Here is a 21,114-nt window from a genome sequence, read left to right as displayed (position 1 = left end):
TCAAAAGCCCTGTTCTTTCCAGGTATCAAAGCCAGAAGGTGGGCCACGGACCCTGCAGTCAGTTCCTTCCTGGACTTCACAGGCAAGAGATTCCCCCTTGGCTGAACGGCCTTTCTGCAGCCTTGTCACCCCTGGCCAGACGCCTGCTGCGGGCAGTTACTCTGAACTCTGATTACATGTGCAGCCCCTGGGCCTGAGCGAGGGGCTCCTGACACGCAAGACTTACAAGACCTACCGTGTCCCCTAAGCAGACTTCAAAACACAGCCCATCCCAGCCTCTCATCTTTCTTTTTTGATCCATCCTCCACGGTGGCCAGAGAGCGATGCTTTTCAGAAATGAGCAGAATCCAGGCAACACGGAATGTAGTGTTGGGGGTGGACACCCAAACAGACCTAGGGGGTTGCATTCCTGGCTCTACTACTTTCTGAACTGTGTCACATTGAACAGGTGACTTAACCTCCTCATACCTCAGTTTCCTTATTTGAAATTGGGGAAAAGGTACTATAAAGATTAAATGAGTTAACAGAGTTAAAACGCTTAGCACAGTGCCTGGGACACTGCAGGCCCCCAAAAATGTCAGCTGTTACTACCGCATACACGAACCGCATGCATGCCTCTTAAACCCTTCCTGGGCCCCACCACCAGCAGGATAAAGCCTCGCTTCTCACCCGAAGGCAGACCAGGCCTCTCTTCATCTGCCCGTCCCTCCCTAGCCCCACCTGCAGCAGCGTCTTTCAGGACCCCCCAACCATGCACAGGGAGGGCCTCTTCCAGGGACTCTGAAACAGTGGGGTGGGTCTCAAACATGAAGATCTCAGACACCTTGAGCGGGCAGGAGCCGAGGCCCAGCAAGGAGAGATTCCACGGTCAGCCAGAGGCCAGGCACAGCCAGGTCTCCTGACTCTCAGACTAGGGTGCCCGCAGTGCCAGCCAAACAGTGGGATGGGAGGAGGGGGCAGAGGGGCGGCTGGCATTCATTGCCCACCTGGGGTTCCTGCCACCGGGGCAAGGGGAGGTCAGAGAAGAGTGTTCCCTGAGGGCTTCTCAGAGGAGGAGAGTTTAGATGAGGACACAGAATGAAGAAGACTTTCCCAAGCCGGAGAGGGGGGCCTGCTGTGAGGCGCATTTCTTGTGGCACTGACTTTTTCAGTGTCTGCCTACCTCTCCCTGAGCACCATCGCTTTTCCTCTCAGGCTTGCTGACTGCCGTTTGATGGACAGCTACCACCTGCCAGGCGCTTTCCTGTCAATTCCTCACCTCATTCGCAGAACCACCTGAGAAGGGGTACATTCATCTTGCAGCTGAGGAGACCAAGTCATGGGGGAGACATCTCTGAACCCAGGTCTGTGTGTTTCTCGACCCTACAGATGCCTCCAGAGACCAGCTGGGCCCCCCTCCTCCCTGAAGGCCCCCATACCTGGCTGACTGTGGCCTGTGGCCCTTGGTACATAGAGCAGGTCTTGGGCCATTATCTTTTCCTGCAGGGACCAGGCTTCTCGCATGCTGCCAGTGACCAGTGGACGTCTGAAGACGGCTCTGAGGACGATGGCTGACTTGTGTGCACATCGACGAAAACAGGCAGCACGCCAGGTGGAACCAGACTCTTGAAGACCTGGCTGACATTCCATGGACCTGCTCCCAGGCTGTGCAGATCTCAGGTGGACAAACTCTGAGGCACCGGGGACGACGGGCGGGGCTGGGGTGCACGGTGAGGAGCATGCGAGAAAGCCCCCTGGTGCATCTCCCCTCCAGCCACAGGACACGGGCTGCCCCTGCTCTGCTCTCGCATTGAGCTGGCCCCAGTCCTTGGCACTAAGGGGGCCACCGAAGGGGTGCTGGCCACTGGCCCAGGAGCCCTCCACCTGGAGGCAGAGGCAGGGGAAAGATCTGAGAGTCAGGCAAACCTGGTTCAAAGCCCAGCTCCGCCACTTCCTCAGTGCACGAGGCTGAGCAAGGCGCTGTCCTCATCTGCTTAAAGGGCATGCTCTAAACCTAGCACAGGGCTGGCCTCCAGGTGGGACTTCAGCAAATGTCACCTCCCTGTCCTCACCTCCCCTTGGGAGCCAAGACCCAGGAAGCAGAGAACTGGGCAGGCCTGGAGGGAGGGCTTATCTTGGCGGCTGACCACAGTGTTTGTGAGTGACCCCGAGGCCAGTGACCCCATCTGTGCTGGGCTTGGCTATGACCCTCCTGCCCTTGAGCAGCCTCCGCCCACACTCCCTCCACCTCCCACACTGGGCTGAGTGAGCTCCAGCCCACAGGCTGCAGGCCCAGCGGCCAGAGGAGCAGCAGGACATGGAGAGAAAGCAGCTGGGGTCCTTGGGGAGCAGAGCCCCCAGTCCGGGCTCTGGAGAGCTGCTTGACATGAAGGACAGCACCTCCCACCCACCATCAGGTGAGACGGGCACTGCTGGGTGGGGGGCCACAGGGAGGGCAGAGTGTGAGCGTGCTGTCACCGTCTCCCCCGGGGACCCCAGCTGGCTGGGTTTTCTTGTCTCAGTAACTCCTGGCAGAAGTCCTAGGACATGCCCTTCTCCCAACCCCTCCATCCTCTTCTCAAGAATCCAGCAGGGGACATGCCAGGACCCTGCTCTTGCCATGAAAGGGTGACGGCCGCCAAGGGGAGAGAGGGTTGGCCCCTGCAGCACACAGATATTTCCCATCAGTTTTGCTCACACAACTGGCTTTTTCCCAAAGGACCTTAAGACAGCTTACACTGGAAAGCTTAATAACAAGACGAATAGTAAACCGGACACAGAAAATCATGGACTGGGGGAAGATAGAGTAGAACTCAAATATATTTAATAAGGAATATAGTCATGAATGTGGGTCTGAGGGTCCTAGTCACCATGGTGAATAGAGAAATAAGATCAGTTATTGGAGAGGAGGGAGCGTGCTCGGCGTCTGTTTCTTTCTCGGGCCCTGAGTGTAGTGAAGGAAGAGTCATTTCCTCCAGATTTAGAAAAATTCAGCAGCAGGTCAAGTCAGGCTATTGGAGAAACTCGGAGGAAGCAAAGGGTGCCCTGTGACAGTGCTACCAGGGAGGGCGAGTGCGGCCCAGAAGACCCAGAAGAGGGTTCTGAGCGCCTCCTTAGTCTCAGCGTTCAGGGAGTTGGTGGGGTCCTTGCTTGTCCTGTGGACCAGCACTTCTCCAACTCTAATGTGCACACGCTCTCTGGCGGGTCTTGTAAAAATGTGGTTCTGGTTCAGGAGGTCTGCGGTGGGCCAGGGATGCTGCAATTCTAACCCCCCTCCCCGCAGGACGTCACATGCGCACACTCGGAGCAAGGGGCTAAAGTCCAGACTCCTCTAGTGGCGTGCCTTCGCAGTCCCCACAAGGGAAAGCCATGCACTGCTACAGAGACAGGCCAGAACAGCTCCCGGGCTCGCAGAATGCTCCCTGGAGGTGCTGGGCCAGCTTCCCACACTCCCGTTGGCCACCGACAGCGTAGTCACAAGCCAAGACACTTGATCTTACACAAAGGTTTATGAAGTGCCTACTGTGTGCCAGGCAGCTCCCTTAGAAAAATGGTTGCTCCCGCCCACCGCACCCCCAGTTCTTGATCCTCCCTGTCCTTTTGGCACCTGCCCTGAGAGCCTTCTCTACACTGGTGTGCGGGCCACAGTTAAACCTCCTGTGGACACGGCTTCTCATCCCACTGATCCGAGACAGCTTTTCCTCTCGGGAGAGCTCAAGTTTCAACAGAGGACTTGAAGGAGGGCAAGCCCTCGGTCAAAGTAGAGTACTAAACCCCGAGGGCCAGGCGGAGGCTCCCAGCACCCTGGAAGCCACACCTTAGAATGCTGTACCATATTGGCTCGAAATAAGCTGCCTGTGAAGACAGTCTGTGAGCTTCCCTTCCCAGGCCGCACCCTTTTGCCAGCTTGCCTCCCCATTCAGTGCTTCTCCCTCCCAGACCATTCCCGTTGTCCGCCACTGCCTCAGCTCTGGGTGGTTCTGACACGGCTTTACCACTGGGTCATCACGGAGACAGAGATGATCCCTCCATTTCCCCACATCACCCTCAGAATCCCCACCCCGAGTTGCAGCCCCACTTCCTCACATGAGGGAGCAGCTTTCTACACCCAGAGCCCTGGAGGAATCTCACTGCCTGGGCGCGTGGAGAGGAGCGCGCCCACCAGGGAGGAGCGCCCACCACGCTCCCCCTGGCCGCAGCCTTAGCCACCGTGGCGGGAGTAGATCCAGGGGGCCTGGCTCCCAGCCAGGGCTGTTGGAGTACATTGGGTACACGGCTTCTCGTGGCCACCTCGTTTTAATAGTCAATTAGAGTACTTATTTTGTGAAATGGATGTGCTCTGTCCCAGTCCATAAATGCTGGATCAATCCAAGAAGGGGAGCGTGAACTGCGTCCCTCTCCTCTCGGGTCCGCGTAAGAGGTAACTCTAGAGTCCCTCCCTGGATACTCTTGTCCTCTTAGCCAGAGGGGTAGCCTTGTCTTCAGGGAAAAGGGCAATCTCAGGAGACTGACACCCAGGGGCTCCTTAAAGAGAATCCACAACAACTCCAGATGTCCCTCGGGGCGTGGACTGAGCACCTCCACTGCACCAGTACCAGCCAGCTCCGGGACCAGCAAGGGACGAGACCAGAGCGGGTGGGAGCCACGGGGAAGCTGCCCAGAGATGCCGAGGAGGTGAAGAAGGCTGAGAATGGGGGCGCCTCCATTAGCCCTGACTATGTGCCAGGCACTGCTGTGGGCACTGAGAACACAGAAGTGAGGGAAACTCCCTGTCCTGGGAAAGCCGACCTTTCTGCGGGAGCAGACAGTTAATAAACGACAAACAGAAAAAGTGTGTTTTATAGTGTGTTAGAGGAAATAAAGGCTATGTTTAAAAAGAAAGAAAGAAAGAAACAGGGCTGGGTACATAGCTGAGGGATGGGAAGGATGGGGTGGGTCTCACGGAGATGATTATTTCAGCAAGGACCTGAAGGCGGAGGGCCATGGGGACGCCTGGGGTTCAGGGCGAGGGAACAGCAAAGGCCATGCGTGGCCTGCCTGAGGACCCCGCCTAATCCATTTGAGGAAAAGGGAGACGGCCAGTACGGCAGGACTGAGTGTGAGGAGAGAGAGGGGAGCCGGAGCCAAGATCGGAGAGCAGGCAGAGGGCACTGGGCCTTGCCGGCCATTGCAAGGACTCTGCTTTGACTCTGAGAGACCGGGAGCCAGGGGAGGGTTTTGGTGGAGGAGTAACGCGATCTGACGATTGTGTGGAAAGGACAGCTCGGATTGCTCTGCCCTTGGCCTGACCACAGACACGAGTCTGGCACAGAGGAGGTGCTCAACCAACATCAGTGCATCATCCTCCCTCCTGTATCTGCAGAGGCTCATCTGCTTCCTGGAGTTTGGCCCCAAACATATTGAGGAAACATTTATAGAGCTCTCACCCCTCCCAGACGGCCTGTCAGGTGGAGCAAGATTAGGCTCTGGGCATTCTCGGTCCAGGAGACACACGGGCAAGCACCAAAGGCCAACGGCCTGGCTGGTGCTCCGTCCTTCAAGGTGCTAGGGCCTCAGAGGGTGTTCACCTCCCTCCCTCCCCTGCCTTTCAGGTGGCTCCATGTTCTCTTGCAGTTCATGGTCCCCTGAGGACATTCCTCGGTAGATCTCTGCCAATCCAGCCTTCAGATCTCTCTCTCTCCAACTCTTGGGGAGCCCCACCCGGAGGCCCACCAGGGCTCTTTGGAGGGATGTTAGATGATGCAAGGGTCCTTCCAAGAATGCTGGCAGACCTCTCAGCACTTCCATTTCTCAAGCTGCATCTCCTTGTGTGTCCCACTAGGGTTGTAGGAAGGATGCCCAGAGATCCCCATCGGCCGGAGCAGATATTTAAAGAGCTCCTTCTCTCTGCAGGGCACCGTGTGGGTTTGCAACCCACTGCAGAGGCAACTCTCCCTTCAAGGGCAGGGAGCAGGCCTTGGACACCTGTGTCCTCACACTTGGAACATTGCATGGCATGGTGGGAATCCCCACTCCAGTGCTGAATGGATGGAGGCTCTATGAGAACTGCCACGGGAGCTCAGAGAGGGTGTTGTCCTAGGGCAGGGTGGGTCAGGAGAAGACCTGGGCCTTGGGGCCTGGCAGAACAGAGAGCTGGGGAGGAAAGATGTTTTAGGCAGGAGGAGATCTATGAAGGTGGGAAAGCACAAGGTGCTCACAGGCAGGTCTCAGCAGGGTGGGAGTGGGGAGGTGGGGGGCCTCACAGCAGCATTCCCACCAGAGGGAGGTCAGAAATCTGCCTCTGCACCCTCTCTGTGCTACTTGGGGTCCAGTTGTGGGGCCATTCCTGAGGCCCAACCCCCTGCCTCTGCCTCAGGGTTCAGATAACCCCTCCCTAGGGCTTATCTCCCCAGCACAGGTTAGCTTCCTGAGCTCCTTATCAGGGCTGGTGGAATACTCTAGAAAGAGTCTCAGGGTCAGGTAACCCCAGAAGATGAGCGACATTGGTGCCCTACTTATGGTCAGAGCCCCCACGTCGTCACCTGTAAAGGTTAGGGTGTAGCTGTCAGCAGCTCCTGATGCAGCAGGCTGGGCAGTGCTGTCCAGCTGAGAAAGGGCCTCAGACAGGCACACCTGCCCCCCAGAAAGGGACCCAAAAGGCACTCTTGCCTTATACCCACCTCACTGCTGCGCTGGGATGCCATCGCATGAGGAGGGAGGGCATCGGGCAGTGCCGGGAACACCTTCCTCAGGGGTAGTGGGGCAGTCTGGAGCCCAGGGAGGCAAGCTCCAGCATCCCCAGCAGCTCCTGGAAACCACAGGGCCCTTCACCAGCACCCAGGCCTTGAAACCTGAGGACTCCTGGGAAGGGTCAAAGTTTGCGCCCAGGGTGGACAGGGGACAGAGATGTACCGGGACCACAAAGGCCTGGACGCAGCCTTGTTGAGGAGGGGCCTTTGCTGCCTGCTTCCGTTGCACTGAAGAAGGAAGCCGGATCCAACCTGGTACGCTGGTCTCTTACCATCCGCGCAGCTTTGGCCTTCCACTTAACCTTGCTCATAAGGTGGACGTGGATTAGAGTTGTCCCTCATGTTAAGAGCGGGGGGCACCCAGAAGTCATCCTGGCCTGCACGTGCCCCAGAGTTTTGCACACTCCAACCGTGGGGGGAGGGAGGGGCGCCCGTCAGGAAGCCGCAGGGCTGGCTCCCACCCTCGGACCTGGGGCCTCCCCTGGGGCTGCAGGGCCAGGCAGGAATCGAGGACCTTGCGGCCCCAGGGGAGGTGGCCCAGCCGGATAAGCAGCGGCGGGCTGGCTGGCGGCCACGTCCCCCGCAGGTCCGGCCCCGCGGGCGGGCGGGGCGCAGGGAGAGGAGGAGCCTCGGGGCTGAGTCGCCTTCAGCCGCGGACCTTCAGCCGCTGCCGCTCCTGCGAGTGGCAGGCTGGAGAGGTGAGTGACCCCTCCCCCGGGTCGCCGCGGGGCTGTGCGCTGCGCCCTGCCCCGGGAGCCCAGCACTGGCGGCTGCCCCGTTGCACCTTGCGCCTTCGCCGCGCGGAGGCCGGGCGCCGCCGCACGTCCGCAGGCGGCTCGGGCCGCTGGGACTGAGCCACGTGCGCCGGGCGGCGGAGAACCCGGGTCCTGGGTGCCCTCCACCGCGCGCCTTCCTCCCCAGGGACTCAGGTGGCGGGCGTCGGCCAGGGTGGGCAGGCCGGGTGCGCTCCGCGCGGGCGGTGGGGCAGGAGGGAGCCGGCGCGCCCACCCCGGATGTAGCCTTGCGCGCCGCTCCCAGCGGACCCGCCGAGTCCACAGGTCCCACGTGCCCGCGACTCTGGGCCGCCCGGCTTGGCGCAGGCCCGGGAGCAGTGGGCGCGGCCTCCCAGCTCTTTCGCAGCCCCAGCAGGGCGGGCGGCGGGGGCGGGGGCGCCCGATCCCGGTCGGGAAGAGGCTGGGCTGACCGGTGCCCGCCTCTGCCCGAGGAGCGCTTGCCTGGCAGACATACTCCTACCTATTTCCCCGAAATTTGGGGGCAAGCTGCCCAAAGAGGTGTGGCTGGAACTTTGGTGACTCTGGGTGGATGAAGGCGTCTGAGCTATGTCCCTTGGGGGCCAGGAGGCCAGATCAGCGGGGAAAATGCGGGCAGGTCTTGCTGGAGCCCTGGCAGAGGGCATGAAAGGCCTCCCAATGGCCAGGGCCGCTTCTGAGACAGGCTCCAGGAGTGGGGGTTCTGGAAATACCCCCAGGGAAGTATTTCTGTTCGTCAGAGAGCAGTGATGATATAATTAATAGCAGACATTTACTGTGCATTTATCTGTGCCAGGCACTTGCTTTGCACACAGTATCCCAGTTAATCCTCAGGACAGGGAGGCACCCTTATTACCTTCTTAGAGTTGGGGAAACTGGGTCTCAGAGAGTGTGGGTACTTTGCACGGATGCATAGGTACCAAGTTGCAGAAGTAGGATTTGTACACAGGTTTCTCTGACTTGAGAGCCCAGAGGAGCCTGTTGGTGGGGGAGATAGGCGGTGTTCTCAGAGGATTCTGGCAGCCCAGAGAATGCAGTGCTGGGGCCAGAATGACCATAAAACCAAAGGGTCTCACCAAAAAGTGAATCCCACTGCACCCAGCCAGCAGCCCGAGGAGGGCTGAGACTGTGTCTTCCTCATCTCTGCTCCCATCTGCATCTCCAGGGGCCTGCAGAAGGGCCGGCATGGAGCAGGTGCTTAATCAGTGTCTAATGGATGAACAGACTTCGTGGGGCCGAGGGCGTCTCTGGGGTAGAGAAGGTTTCCTGAAGGAGACCTTGAGTGGTGGACAGGTGGCCTCAGCCAGGCGACCTGGGAGGAAGGCCTGAAGTTGGCATGGGGTGACACTGGCCTCAGAGCGAGCAGGGAGCTCAGGCTGGGTCACCTGTTCACTAGAGGTTTGGACAGCTAGACCCAAGCCTGAGCTCTCCAGGACCTGGCCTGGTCACACTGGGACCCCAGGTGTGCCCTCTACAGCCTAGAGATGCCAGACAGGTAGGTTTCTCTCCCGTTCGTGTGTCCTGTCATTGCTCCATGGCTCTTCCCTCCTTGGACTTATCAGAGACCAGAGCATTGGGCAGGGCTTCAGGCAGTTAAAAAGTGAAAGTTAAGGACCAAAGTCCAAAGCTGCACACCTGAGCTGGGTGGGGGCTGGGAGAGGGGCAGCTGAAGCTGACTGACTGACTGACTGACTGACTGACTGACTGCAGGGGAGAGCACCTGGCTATGGAGTCAGAGGGCCCCAAGTCTGAATGGCAGCTCTTTACCATGTGACCTTGGCCGAGACCTCAGCTCTCTGAACCTGTTTCTTCACCTGTAAAACCTTGTTAAGGGCTTTGCACTTGCTGTTCCTATGAAACAGGGACAATGATGCCTGCCTGGGGGCTTCACTGAGTTGTAGGAGTGCGGTAATGTCAGATCCCTCTGCCTCCCCCAAGGTTTGAGTGTCAGTCGGCTGGGGACCTTCCAGGCTCATTGCTCTTCTAGTCCCAACCCCTTAGTTCATAAGGGAAGGTAACTAAGGCCCAGAGAGTAGCCTCCAGGGTCCCCTTCTCAGTGACAGAGCTGGCCTTGGGCCCAGGCCTCTGGGCTCCCTTCTCAGAGTCCTGGCTGATGCCTCCTAGCCTGGGAGAAGTCTGGGCCTCCTGCTTCATTCCCTGTCCAGCCTGCAAACCAAAACCCCAGCAGGCTGGGGTGATGTTCAGGAAGGTTGGGGTGGGGGAGGGAAGCAGGCTATGTAGTGATGTCCAGGCTCCCAGGACCCCCAGCTGAGGCTGGATCCACCCCTTCCTGCCCTCCCCGCCATGCACAGTGGCCCTGTCTCCCTAGGGTGGGCGGCCCAAGCTGAGTAAGTTAAGCACTCCATGAAATTGCTTTCTAGCATCTGGGCTGGGAACAGGCCTGTGGACTTAAAACAGGGAAGTTTGCCAGTTGAAGCAGTTATTAAAACCCAACGCCAAGCTGGCTCCTTTCCTCCCTCTGGGGGTTGGAGGGGTGTGTGCTTCTTTTCCCACTCCTATCCTACCCTCACCAACCCAGGCCCAATCCAGGAGGCTGGGAGGGTCACAGAACTTGCAGAGGGGAAGGGGTGGGGTGGGGTCAGGTGGTTCTCAAATGTTCGGCACAGAAATCTCACTTCCTCCTGTGGGCCCCCTGCAGCTGGGCCCACCTGACCACCTACGGTTCCCAACCTCTGCATGTCAGCCCTTCACATCCTTGGCCTGATGTGGGGACCACACCCATCACACCTGAGATGACGGTCCTCGTGTCACTGAACATTCCGCTTCCCACGTGCCAGCCCCTGGGCCAAGTGTGTTCTACATGTGAGCCCATTTCAACCTTCCCACTCTCTTATGAGATAGATAATTTTATTCTCCCAACCATGTATCTTTCCAGAGATCACACGATATTCCAATCTATTCTATTCGTTCAGCCCCGAACTTTAGGCTCCTAACCACTAACTATATATGCTTGTCCAAATTATGCCTCATCGTTTATTCATTCAACAAACATTTCCCAAGCATTAACTTTGTGCCAGGCTTTCAAGACCTAGCTGAGTCCCAGTTCTGGCAGATTGAGTCATTTATCACCCTACAGAAACTCACACCTTCTGCTTTTTCCTTTTTTTCTTTTTTTTACTGAGATATAATTGACGCGTAACAGTATATTAGTTTCAGGTGTACATGATTCAATATATGTATGATTGAATATATGATGATTATGTATGATTCAATCTATGTATATATTGCAAAATGATCACCACAATAGATCTAGTTAAAATCCATCACCACATAGTTACAAATTTTTTTCTTGTGATGAGAACTTTTTAAGATCTACTCTCTTATCAACCTTCAAATCTACGATACAATATCATTAACTTTAGTCACCATGCTGTACATTACATCTCCAGGGCTTGTTTTTATAACTGAAAGTCTGTGCCTTTGGTCCACCTGCACTCATTTCACGCCCACCCCAACCCGCTGGCCTCTGGCAGCCACCAATTGGTTCTCTGTATCTGTGAATTCAGTTTTTGGGATTTTTTTGTTTTAGATTCCACAGATAAGTGAGATCATACTATATTTGTCTTTGTCTGACTTATGTCACTTAGCATAATGCCCTCAAGGTGCATCCATGTTGTCATGAATGGCAGGGTTTTCTTCTTTTTTATGGCTGAATAGTATTCCATTTTGTGAATATGTGTGTGTGTGTGTGTGTGTGTGTGTAGCACATCTTCTTTATCCATTCATCCATCAATGGACACTCAGGTCGTTTCTGCGTCTTGGCTTCTGTGGATAATGCTGCAGTGAACGTGGGGTGCAGAAATCTTTTCGAGTTACTGTATTCATTTTCTTCGGATAGATCTGCAGAAGGGGGATTGCTGGATCCTATGGTAGTTGTATTTTTAATTTTTTGGAGAACCTCCATACTATTTCCTTCACTTATTTCTGAATACAAAGGAGGAAACAGCATCATTGAGGCCCAGGTCCCACAGCTAATGGAAGCCAGGATTCAAAGCTGGAGACCTTCCCCCTGAGCTGGGGGTATTGACCACTGTGCCCGTTGTCAGGATAGGATCCACAGTTGCTGGTGAATCATAAACTCCTGCATGGTCCCCTCCCCCCGGGCAGAATGGCTCCCTCCTCCTCCTTCTGGTGTGGATGGCTCTCCATAAAGCTGTTCTGGGGGGACCAGGGTTCAGTTGCTTCAGCCACATAAGAACACTGTCACTGGAGAATTGCCTAATGCTCGGCTCTTCCCAATCAGTCTGTCCTCATAAATCACCATCGTCACCTGGCAGAACGTGCACCAGGTGAGCACTAATTGTCCTGCAATCAGGCAGTCATTTATTCCTGTCTCCCTCTTCCGCTCATGAGAGCCAGCTGGGCTCTAAGCAAACAGCACATTTTCAAACCTTCTGGAGCTATCAGATTAGGAGATTAAACTGTCAAAACTACAGTCCCAAGATGATAAAATCCATCACAAGTAAATGTAAAGGAATTTGGGGACCCACGAATGGGCCTACGTGGTTTTGCATGGCAGAAGGGGCCGTCGTGGTCCACGTGTAGACGTCAGGTTCCCGGAGCCCGCGTGCAGGGGTCTGTGATGGAATGTCCTTCCTGTTCCTCTAGCAGCCGACGCCTGTGATGTGGCCCTCAGGCTGTGGGGAGGGGAGGCTTGTGATTTCACTGGTGGGCCTGGGTGGGTGACAGCATGCCCTGCCATCGGGGTGAGGGTCTTTCTAGGGCTGAATCACTCCGGACACACAGCTGGAGGGTGTCAGGGAGGTCCAGGTGGCTGTGAGGGGGGCCCGCCAGGTGGAGTCTGCAGAGACAGGATGAGCAGACGCCGGGCCAGCGGAGTCACCCGAGTGGGCCTTTTGGCATCTGAGGGGCCTGTGCTGAGGCTTTCCGGATGGCCGGCGGGGCCTGTACGTGGGTCAGTAGTGCATTGGACACAGTGGGGCAGAAGGTCCGTCACCACTGTCCAGTGGATCAGCCACATGGCTGGGTGAATGGCTGAGCAGTGGCGACGGGGGAGACCAGGCCTTTTGTGGCTGGTCCATGGAGATGGCTCCAGACTGGCCAGAAGTAAGGTGGCCCCGGAACTGGAAGGGAGGGAGACAAGACGGCGCTGGGCTGGGGAGCCGAGGATTGTGATGAGGGCTGGGGAACTTCTATCAGGGAAGCTCTCCCCGCCTCCACCCTGGGTGTTCCTGGACTGCAGGGCCGGAAGTCAGGATCTGACAGCGCTCGGCAGTGGTGAGTGCTGACATGGCTGCTTTTTGTCCTCTCCTAACCTTTGCTGCAATTCTTGAACGTTCTGACCTGGCGTGGCTGTGTGTGGCGAGGGGTGACGGGGTTCCCAAGATTGAGGGGAGCTCAGGGCTCCGTGTGGACCCCAGGCGACCGGGAATCGCAGCTGGCCTGGACGTCTCTGGGAACCACTAGACACCTGTCCACTCACACCTGCAGGGTTTGTGTTCACGAGGAAGTGTGGTTTCATGACTGCAGCTTCTGCAAGGGGATCGGAGGCCACCCTGGAGCTTTGACAAGAACAGGTAGGACTGCGCCCCCCGCCCCCATCTACTGAATCAGGGGCTCTGGGCCTGGGGCTGCCCAGAAACCTGCTGCCTAGCCCCCCACCCCGTCATTTGGTATTAACTAACGTTTGAGGGCACTGCCTGAGCCCCGCTGGCCTCGCAGTGAGCAGAGTGCGCTGTGCGGGGTGTGTGCATGCGCAGCAGTGGAGGGCACGCAGGTCCCCCCTCAGGGAGCTGATGGTCCAGCCGGGTGATGATGCAGAACACCCCCAGGCAGCAGAGGGAGAAGAGTCCAGGCTGCACGCAGGGAGTGGCCACAGCAGAGCCCAGGAAACGTGCAACCAGAGCAGTTCCGAGACGTGGGTTTGGGGGTATCACGTTCACTGTTTTGCTTAATCGTCAGAAGAGAGAGTAACCTGCCCGAGGTCACACTGCCACCCATGGCTGCCCTGAATCCACACCCAGGGCTGTTTAACTAGGTCCCCTGACGAACGCAGCTGCCTCTGAATTCGGAGCCGGGAGAGGTGGTTGTGGGGCTCTGAGGGCTGGGAGGGGCCCAAAGCCTCGGGTGCGTCCTCCGGGAAGGGGGGTTTAGATGGCCAGGAGGATGTCAAGACTTGAGGTGGAGGTAACGGCATTGGCAGACACGGGGACATGGGGACAGCAGGGGCTGGAAGGAGGGGTGGCAGACGATGGACTGAGTAGGGAAGGTCAGTGTGGACGTGCAGGCCTGCGCTGGACTCCGGGAGGTTCAAGAACACTCCCTCCCCATGAGAGACAAGACAGGGCCACAGCAGGCGGAGAACCACGTGGGCCCTTTTCTGTTGCTAGAAATAAGAGAGTAAAGCTGCCCGGAGCTGTGGTGTGTATTCTGGTTGTCAAATGCCCAGGGCTACTCAGAGCCGCCATTTTCCGAGATGGCCAGTTTTCAAACAAGTCGAAAACAATTGAAGGTACTTGTCCTGAGACTGGACTTAGCGTAATTTACCTCAATGATACCGAAGCCTCCAGACCTCCGGCCTCCCTTTGGGCTGTTGGTGTGGCCTCGGGGTGAACTGGAAATGCCATCAATACAAGCAGGCACGTACCCGTCCATGCTTTGCCCTTGTGACACTGCTGTCATCTGTCTGTGGGTTCTTCTGTCTGTCTTTCTCCCCACCGTGGGCACTGACTAGCAGGTAAAGATGGCCAGAAAGCCTTTGTTGGCACAAAATGCTGAGAGAATTATCACTAAGCCAGTGACAGCCACAGTGATTGCAATAAATTACCCCCATAGCAATTGATAAATTGCCACTTTCTGCAGCTATTATGTTTGGCTTTGTATCCCAAAGAGTAAACGCACCTCCCTCTCTCTCTCTCTCTCTCTCTCACACACACACACACACACACCCCCATGGTGAGGCAATCTGCCCTACATTGGATGACACTTATTCATTTTATGCATCCTGAGTTCTGCTGGCTGTCCTGCCTCAGTTCCTGTAGCAAAGAGACTTGAGTCTGAGCCACTAATGATCCCCAGTGAGGTTTCCTCCCCAAACAGGAAGTATCAGGCCAGCGCCGTGCTCTCACAGTGCACTCTGTAACCGAGCATCAGTCACCACTCCCGGTCCCGTCCCTGCAGCCAGAAGCTGGAGTGTGGGCGGAGGGGGCGGCAGCCCAGCTCTCCAAACCCTTGGCAGGTCCCTCGCCCTTGGAAGATCAGCCTGAGTCCTGACTTCAAACCCCAAGTCAGGCTGTCCACAGGTCGGAGGGAGACCCCAGCAACAAGGGGTGGCCCGGATCCCACTGGGGTTGTCAAGGGACTCGACTTTCAGACCCTCACACCAGCCAGATGTCCCACCAGCCTGTTGTTGGTAAGTCTGGTGAGGGCACAGATCCACGATGGCATGGGTAGCGTGCGGGTCCTTGTCCCAACTCTGCCACCCCCTGGCCTGCTCAGGTGGGCCTGGCATCTCAGGGAGTCAGGCAACCAGAGCTGCCTGGCCTCGATTCAGGTGCCGCTGTTTGCAACTGGCAGCAAAGAGCGCAGGGTAACAAAGTTCTTCCCAAAATAAAATGGGAAATATGGCCATCTGCACATTAGGTCAGGAATCTTTTCAGAGTAGAGGGTTCAAGGATTTATCACACAGGGTACCTTCAGTTGGTGTGAGCCACGGCTTTGTGGGTTCTGCTGTTAAAAAAAAAAAGAGATGTTAGTGTTTATGATGCCTTTCTGTGGAAGGCTGGCCTGTTGGGAATAGTAAATTTTACTTATTGGTAACCATTTCTGGGTTGGTTTATCACAGCACTGCTGCTGTAAGTAATCAAACTGGATTTTTCCAGAATGATTCGAAAATCTAGATGTTTGTAAAAAGCCCTATAAATTATTCATTCACTTCTATTTTGCAAAATGGTGTGGTGATAAACCTCTCTCTTCTGTCAGACCGAACTTGCACGTGTGTGTGTTTGTGTGTGGATCGGCTCGTGTATGTGTTTGTGTGTGTGCCCCGCTCTTTGTATTCTCTATTGTAGGAACTTCTCAGCCTTCCTTTTAAAAATATAATGATTTTTTTTATGATGTCTAAATAACGATTCCAGGCAGTATTACAAGAAATGTAACAGTAAAATGTTTGTAAGAGGCCATCAGAAAGGGAAAATGCCCACAGAGAAAACAGAAATGCAGCAATTAAGATGTGTGTGGCTCTAACACGGCTTTTAACCCTGGTTTGAGACTGGCAGCCTCTATCCTGTCTCCCCTCAGGTCACTGCGGGGTCGGGGAGGGGGACCTGGACTTGGGTGGAGCCTCCTTCTTGCCCTGGGGACCCCTCAGCCTGACGGGGAGGGAGGGAGGGCCTGGGACCTGTGCCACTCTGGTTTGGAATCTAGGCTAGTGGGCAGCCCCAGATTTGCAGAAACATGCCCGAGAATGAGAGGCTGGAAAGTATGAGTTGGCTGCTCAGCAGGGCAGAGGGAAAGCAGAGAGGAAGGAGTGGACCACCTCAGAGCCCAGTGTAGACCAGGGGACTGGCATTACTCATGCCGGCAGCAATGAGCCACCCGGCCTCACCTCCCTGGACAAGGCTGAATGCAGGGACTGGACGGGACTAGGGCAAGAGCCAACTTTGGGGCCTGAAGGAAGTCCTGACTGGGCCTCGGTTTTCTCATCTGCAAAATGACATAGCGACAGCCTTCCACACGTCGAACCCGCATGTACGAGTCCGCGGTCAGGCTCTCTCCACAGGGTGAGTCTGGCCTCGCCTCACAGTACCTTGCCTTCATTTGACTCCTGATTATGGCAGACATGCCAAGTGCCAGACCCTTGCTGGCTGCTGGGACGAGACGTCTCAGCTGAAAGGGTGAACCTCACGGTCCCGGGGACGCCCGGGATTGCCACATGAAGCAGCTGTAGGGGCAGTCGGGGGAGGGAAGGGGGAATTAGGCAACTTCCCCGAAAGCTGCTTCTGTTTGCCTGGCAAGTAGCCAGCTTTTTACTCGGTTGATTTCAGATCCGTAAAATGGAGAATGTTTTACAGAAGCTGTTATTCATTTTGCCTAACTGGAAAACGTGAATTGTTCATATCGAAAGGTATTGGTATTGATATTAACATTAGCACATGGGGAAGGGTGATGGAGATTATGGGGGGCTAGGGACCCCACCACCAGCCTCCCTTGGACCTCCAAGGGAAAGGACCCACCATTGTGTGCTGGTTCCACCTGGTTACCTGTGCTGCAGAGAGCCCAGTGGACCGGAGAAGCGGGGATTAATCCTGCCTCTAAGAGGAGGTAGGGTGAGGGCTTCACAGAGGAGGTGGCCTTTCTGCTGGATCTTGAATTTTGTCTTTTGGAGGGAAGGGACTTTTCAGGCAGAAAGATTAGATCTGTGACCTGGGCAGGAAAAAGCACGAGGTCTGGGTGAGGTGGCCAGAGATGAGCCCGTAGACCGGGCTATTTATCTGCAGCGTTTAAACACATCTGTGCATTAGTCTTCTGTGCTGTTGAGTTTCTCAAAGAGAGAAATGCCTGACCAGGTCTAACGCTATGTTCAGGCTTCAGTAGGGACGAGAAATTCTGGGTGTCACTTAATCAGCACCGGGTACGGGAGGGCCCCAGCTGTTCTGGGGGGAGCAGCCAGGATTCACAAGCATACTCTGCCCGCAGGCACAGAATCCAGCAGTGAAGTCATTCAAGCCACAGACATGAAATGAACACCTACTTGGTGCCAGACCCCAGGCCAGGTGTTAGAGTCACAGAAATGGGTAAGAAGTGGCCCCTAGTCTGGGGGGGTGAGAGACACACGAACCACTGTGTGTAGTCAACGGTAACGTGACAGAAGTGCAGAGTGAGTCCCAGAGTGCGAGGTCCCCTCTGTCCTTAAGGGCCTGGGAGGAAGCCAGGAGGTCTCCCAGGGCTGCCTGGAGCAGCCTTTTGAGTTCTTGGTGACTCTTGAAAAAGTCAGAGGTCAGCATGGCGGGAGTTTGGGAAGTAATTGCCTGACCCTCCCCACACAGAGCAGTTGGAGAGTGGAAGCTGACTTTCCATGTCCTCGGGAGTCCAGAGGACAAGGTTGCTGAAGGTCAGGGGAGGGCCCCTCAGAGACTTCTTGGAAAAAGGTGGCCCGTCAGCTAGGCAAAGCCGGGGAAGCATGCATCCCCAGGAAGCCCAGGAATCAGGCCACGTGAGGCAGGCCGAGCTCCTTGGCAGAAGCCCCTGGAGCTGCCTCTGTGTGTCTTGGCTGCCTCTGTCCCTTCCCTGCCTCCACACCTCCCCTGCCCAGGAGTAGGGGGGTCTGATCCTTGATGCTGCAAAGCTACACCATGGCAGGAGGAGGGGGTGAGGGGCAGCCACAGCCCACAAGACCCATCTGGTCCCAGGGTTTGCACCTCCAAGTGTCCCTGGAAAGCAGGTAGTCACCCAACCTCAGATGCTGAGGCTGCAGATTCAGCTGCTGCTGCCTGATCCTGACTGGATTAAGCGGCCCATGGGAAGCTGGCTGCCCCCACTTGCCAGCGCCCTGAGCTCACTGGGCAGAAATAGGCCACTTCTCCCTGGCTTCCCCAGTGCCTGGGCATGCCCTCATTCAGGCACTTTGCTCCTTGCTGCAGGGTGTAGCTGACCTTTCCTCTAAGAGCCCCAAGAGCCACCTGCCAGGCTAGGTACTGGGTGCATAATAGGTATTCAGGAAATAACGAATGAGGAGGTTTTCCAGATGAGGATTGGTAGGACCAACTGTTGCATCAAAGTGCACAGGTTGTGCACTGCACAACTGCAGAGGTACTGTTCACAGGGACGGCAATGTAAATGGTGCCCTGGGGGCGTGCAGCATGGGGACTCTGGGGCTGGAGCATCCTCCCTGCTTCAAACCCCTGGCCTTGGTGCTGACCACTGGGCCTTCCTCCTTCCCCTTTTTCCCTTCCAGCCAGCACTGACCACGTCCTGCCTATGTGCTGGCAGTGGGTGGTGACGAACCGTTCCAGTGAGCAGTTCTTTTAGGCCTGGCTGTCAGTTTGTGGTAGTGAAAGAGAATCCCGGATGTGGAGTCAGGCTGTCTGAATTCTTGTCGTCCAGGGAACGTGGTCCTCTGGTAAGATCTCCCAAGTCGGGGTGTTGGGAGCTTCTGGGCACCCAGGATCTGTGTGGTCTCTGGCTACCACTCCTGTCTTCTCCGTCAGTCCACAGTGGGCCTGGTGACCCAGGTGTGGGCGGGGAGGGGGCCGAGGGAGCGGTCACTGTGGGGTTTGCCTTATTGGCTCAGTGAACAATGCCGCGATGGCCTTGACTGCCTTCTCCTCACCAGAAAGAGCCCGCTCTGGGAGGCCAAGGCTTGCACAGGCATGGGGCATGTGCATCTGACTCTGAAGAAAGAGAGGAGCATAGGGAGAGAGCATCGATACCCAGGGTCCTGGGGTCAGGGAGAGCTTTACGCAGGAGGCAGGCTGAGAGCCTGACTGTAAGAACCCAGGAAGAAGGTCCAATCTGGAGTGGTTCTTACACGCCAGCGATTCATTCACCTCTCACACTGACTTTATTGAGCATCTACTGTGTGGGTTTCAAAGCGTGCTCCTGGGACCAGCAGCATCAGAAATTCTGGAGACAGAGCCCAGCAGTACATTTTAACCAGCCCTCCAGATGACTCCAGTGCAGCTCAAGTTGGACCTACTATGTGCCGGCACTGGGCTCAGTGCTGGGGTTGCAAAAGTGAGTTTGACTCAGTCCCTTGAGGAACTTGGAGCCGGGGGAGGAGACAGGCAGGAAAGAGAGAAATGCTGTCAGTGGGAGAGGAGTGGAGGCAGAGAGGCAGCTGGTGTGGGTTTGACCGGGAGCTGGGGATCCTGGTGAGGAAGGGTGGCCTGGGGACCCCAACAGCTCGAGGATTGTCCCTGGCAGGGAGCTGGATGTTGGGACTAGCGGTCCCTAGAGGGCTCGGGAGCCCAAACCACTCTGGTGGCTGACCCCTGACCGCCAGCTCTCCTTACTATACTCCTTCTCTGTTCCACCGCCCCCTGCCTCCTCCCTCCCTGAGTCCCAAAGAGCAGCAGGTCTTTTCCCTAGTTGTCTTGGTGAGAAGCACGTGCATGCCTCCAGGCCATTCTCCCAGAGCACATGGACAGTTTAGAAAATTTCAGAGTAAATTTTTCCATTCAGCAGAGAACGTAGTTTATTGATCTAGGTACATCTACTGCTTTATGCAGACACAAGGTTTAAAAAAAATCCTGGAGGGAGGCAAACAAAATGAAAAATGAGTGATTTTGACAGGCTCAGACCGTGGCAATTTACTTAGCTCATATAATCCTTACTACCGCTCATTAAAAGTAAGTAATATGGCTCCGTTGTGCAGATAAGGAAACTGAGGCTCAGAGAGGTAAAGCAACTCCCCAAGGCCACCCAGCTAATAAGTTCTGGGGCTGAAATATGCCCCCAGCTGCCTCCAAGCCTGTGCTCTTGCTGGCCTACCTTGTAGTTCCCTGAGGTGACTGATCCTGAGTAAATCCTGAGGCTCCAGATGTTTTCCTGAGGGAGCAGGCCTGGCTGGACAAGCTCCCAGTGACCAGTGGGCATTCAGGGCCGGGTCCTCTGCCTGATTCAGAGGGGATGAGTTTGGTGGGAATGGGGAATGAACAGGACCTGATGCCGGCAGATTTGCAGCTGTCTGCCAGTTCCCAGCTCCAGGGAACCCTCAGCCCTTTGGGTGAGCGGCAGAGGCTGCCTCCCACCGCCCACTCTCACCAGACCACAGCTGCCTTGGTCACGGACCCACCCCGGGAGCCGGTGGGGTGGGCTTCAGACCTCAGCACCCTTCCCTGCAGGCCGTCCCACGTGGCCCTGGACTGGCTGGATGTGAGCAAAGGCTGCGGGGCCCGCTCAGAAGCCAGGAGGACTGGTCAGCCACGGGCCCATCTCCCCTGCAACAAGTTAGTGTTGATAACATGAGCCTCACTTATCCACAGGTCAGGGCGCTTGGGAACCTCAAATATGTGGAAAACAACTAGAAAATAGCTTTGAAAAGTTGCAGAACCGCCACCATTGATGTCCCAGAGTCCATGCATTAAGCTTGTGAAGAGTCCTGAAGCCCTTGCCCAAAGCCCGTTTACTCTTGGTTTGCAAACGTTAATAACTGGCTTTTCTAACAGTATATAACAACTTGACTGAACTATAATTCACCCATTTAAAGTATACAATCCAGTGGGTTTTAGTGTATTCACAGAGTTGTATAACCATCATTACAATCAATTTTAAAACATTTTCATCACTACAAAAAGAAACCGTGTACCACTGAGCAGTCACTCCCCATCTTCCCTGAACCCCCCTTTCCCCCCCCAGTCCCCGGCAACCAAATCTATTTTCTGTCTCTATAGATTTGCCTCTTCTAGGCATTTCCTATAAATGGAATCATATAATATGTGGCCTTTTGCGACTGGCTTGCTTTAACATAATGTTTTCAGGGTTCATCCAGGTTGTGGCAGGCGTCAGTACTTCATTCCTTTTTATGGCTGAATATTGTTCCATTGTGTGGCTCGACCACGTTAGTTTATGCATTCATCAATTGACGGACATTAGGTTGTTTCCACTTTTGGGGTATTATGAATAATGCCACTAGGTACATTGGGGTACACATTTGT

The 21,114-nt window shown here is 55.7% G+C and overlaps 1 protein-coding gene across 19 annotated transcripts in view; it reads left to right on the top strand.

Annotated features, from left to right (window-relative positions):
• The first annotated feature begins 2,138 nt into the window (after window positions 1-2,138).
• Window positions 2,139-21,114, top strand: part of STEAP3 (STEAP3 metalloreductase) — a 49,419-nt gene continuing 30,443 nt past the window's right edge. The window contains exons 1-6 of one of the 19 annotated variants that reach the window (XM_070581154.1): window positions 7,330-7,405; window positions 12,950-13,035; window positions 16,504-16,583; window positions 17,156-17,253; window positions 18,414-18,578; window positions 19,051-19,192. In XM_070581154.1, the coding sequence (XP_070437255.1) occupies window positions 19,156-19,192 (37 nt within the window). In that variant the 5' untranslated portion in view covers window positions 7,330-7,405; window positions 12,950-13,035; window positions 16,504-16,583; ... (1 more) ...; window positions 18,414-18,578; window positions 19,051-19,155. Of the gene's footprint in view, window positions 2,397-7,150; window positions 7,406-12,949; window positions 13,036-14,578; window positions 14,871-15,940; window positions 16,240-16,503; window positions 16,584-17,155; window positions 17,254-18,413; window positions 18,579-19,050; window positions 19,193-21,114 lie in introns of those variants that run through there. The other 18 variants (XM_070581153.1, XM_070581166.1, XM_070581156.1 and 15 more) reach the window with 18 other exon arrangements.

Source organism: Equus przewalskii, chromosome 17 (genome assembly GCF_037783145.1).
Source record: "Equus przewalskii isolate Varuska chromosome 17, EquPr2, whole genome shotgun sequence".
In the NCBI taxonomy this organism is placed as follows: domain Eukaryota; kingdom Metazoa; phylum Chordata; class Mammalia; order Perissodactyla; family Equidae; genus Equus; species Equus przewalskii.
Note: the sequence above shows the minus strand (reverse complement) of the source record. Positions and strands in the feature narration are given on the sequence as shown.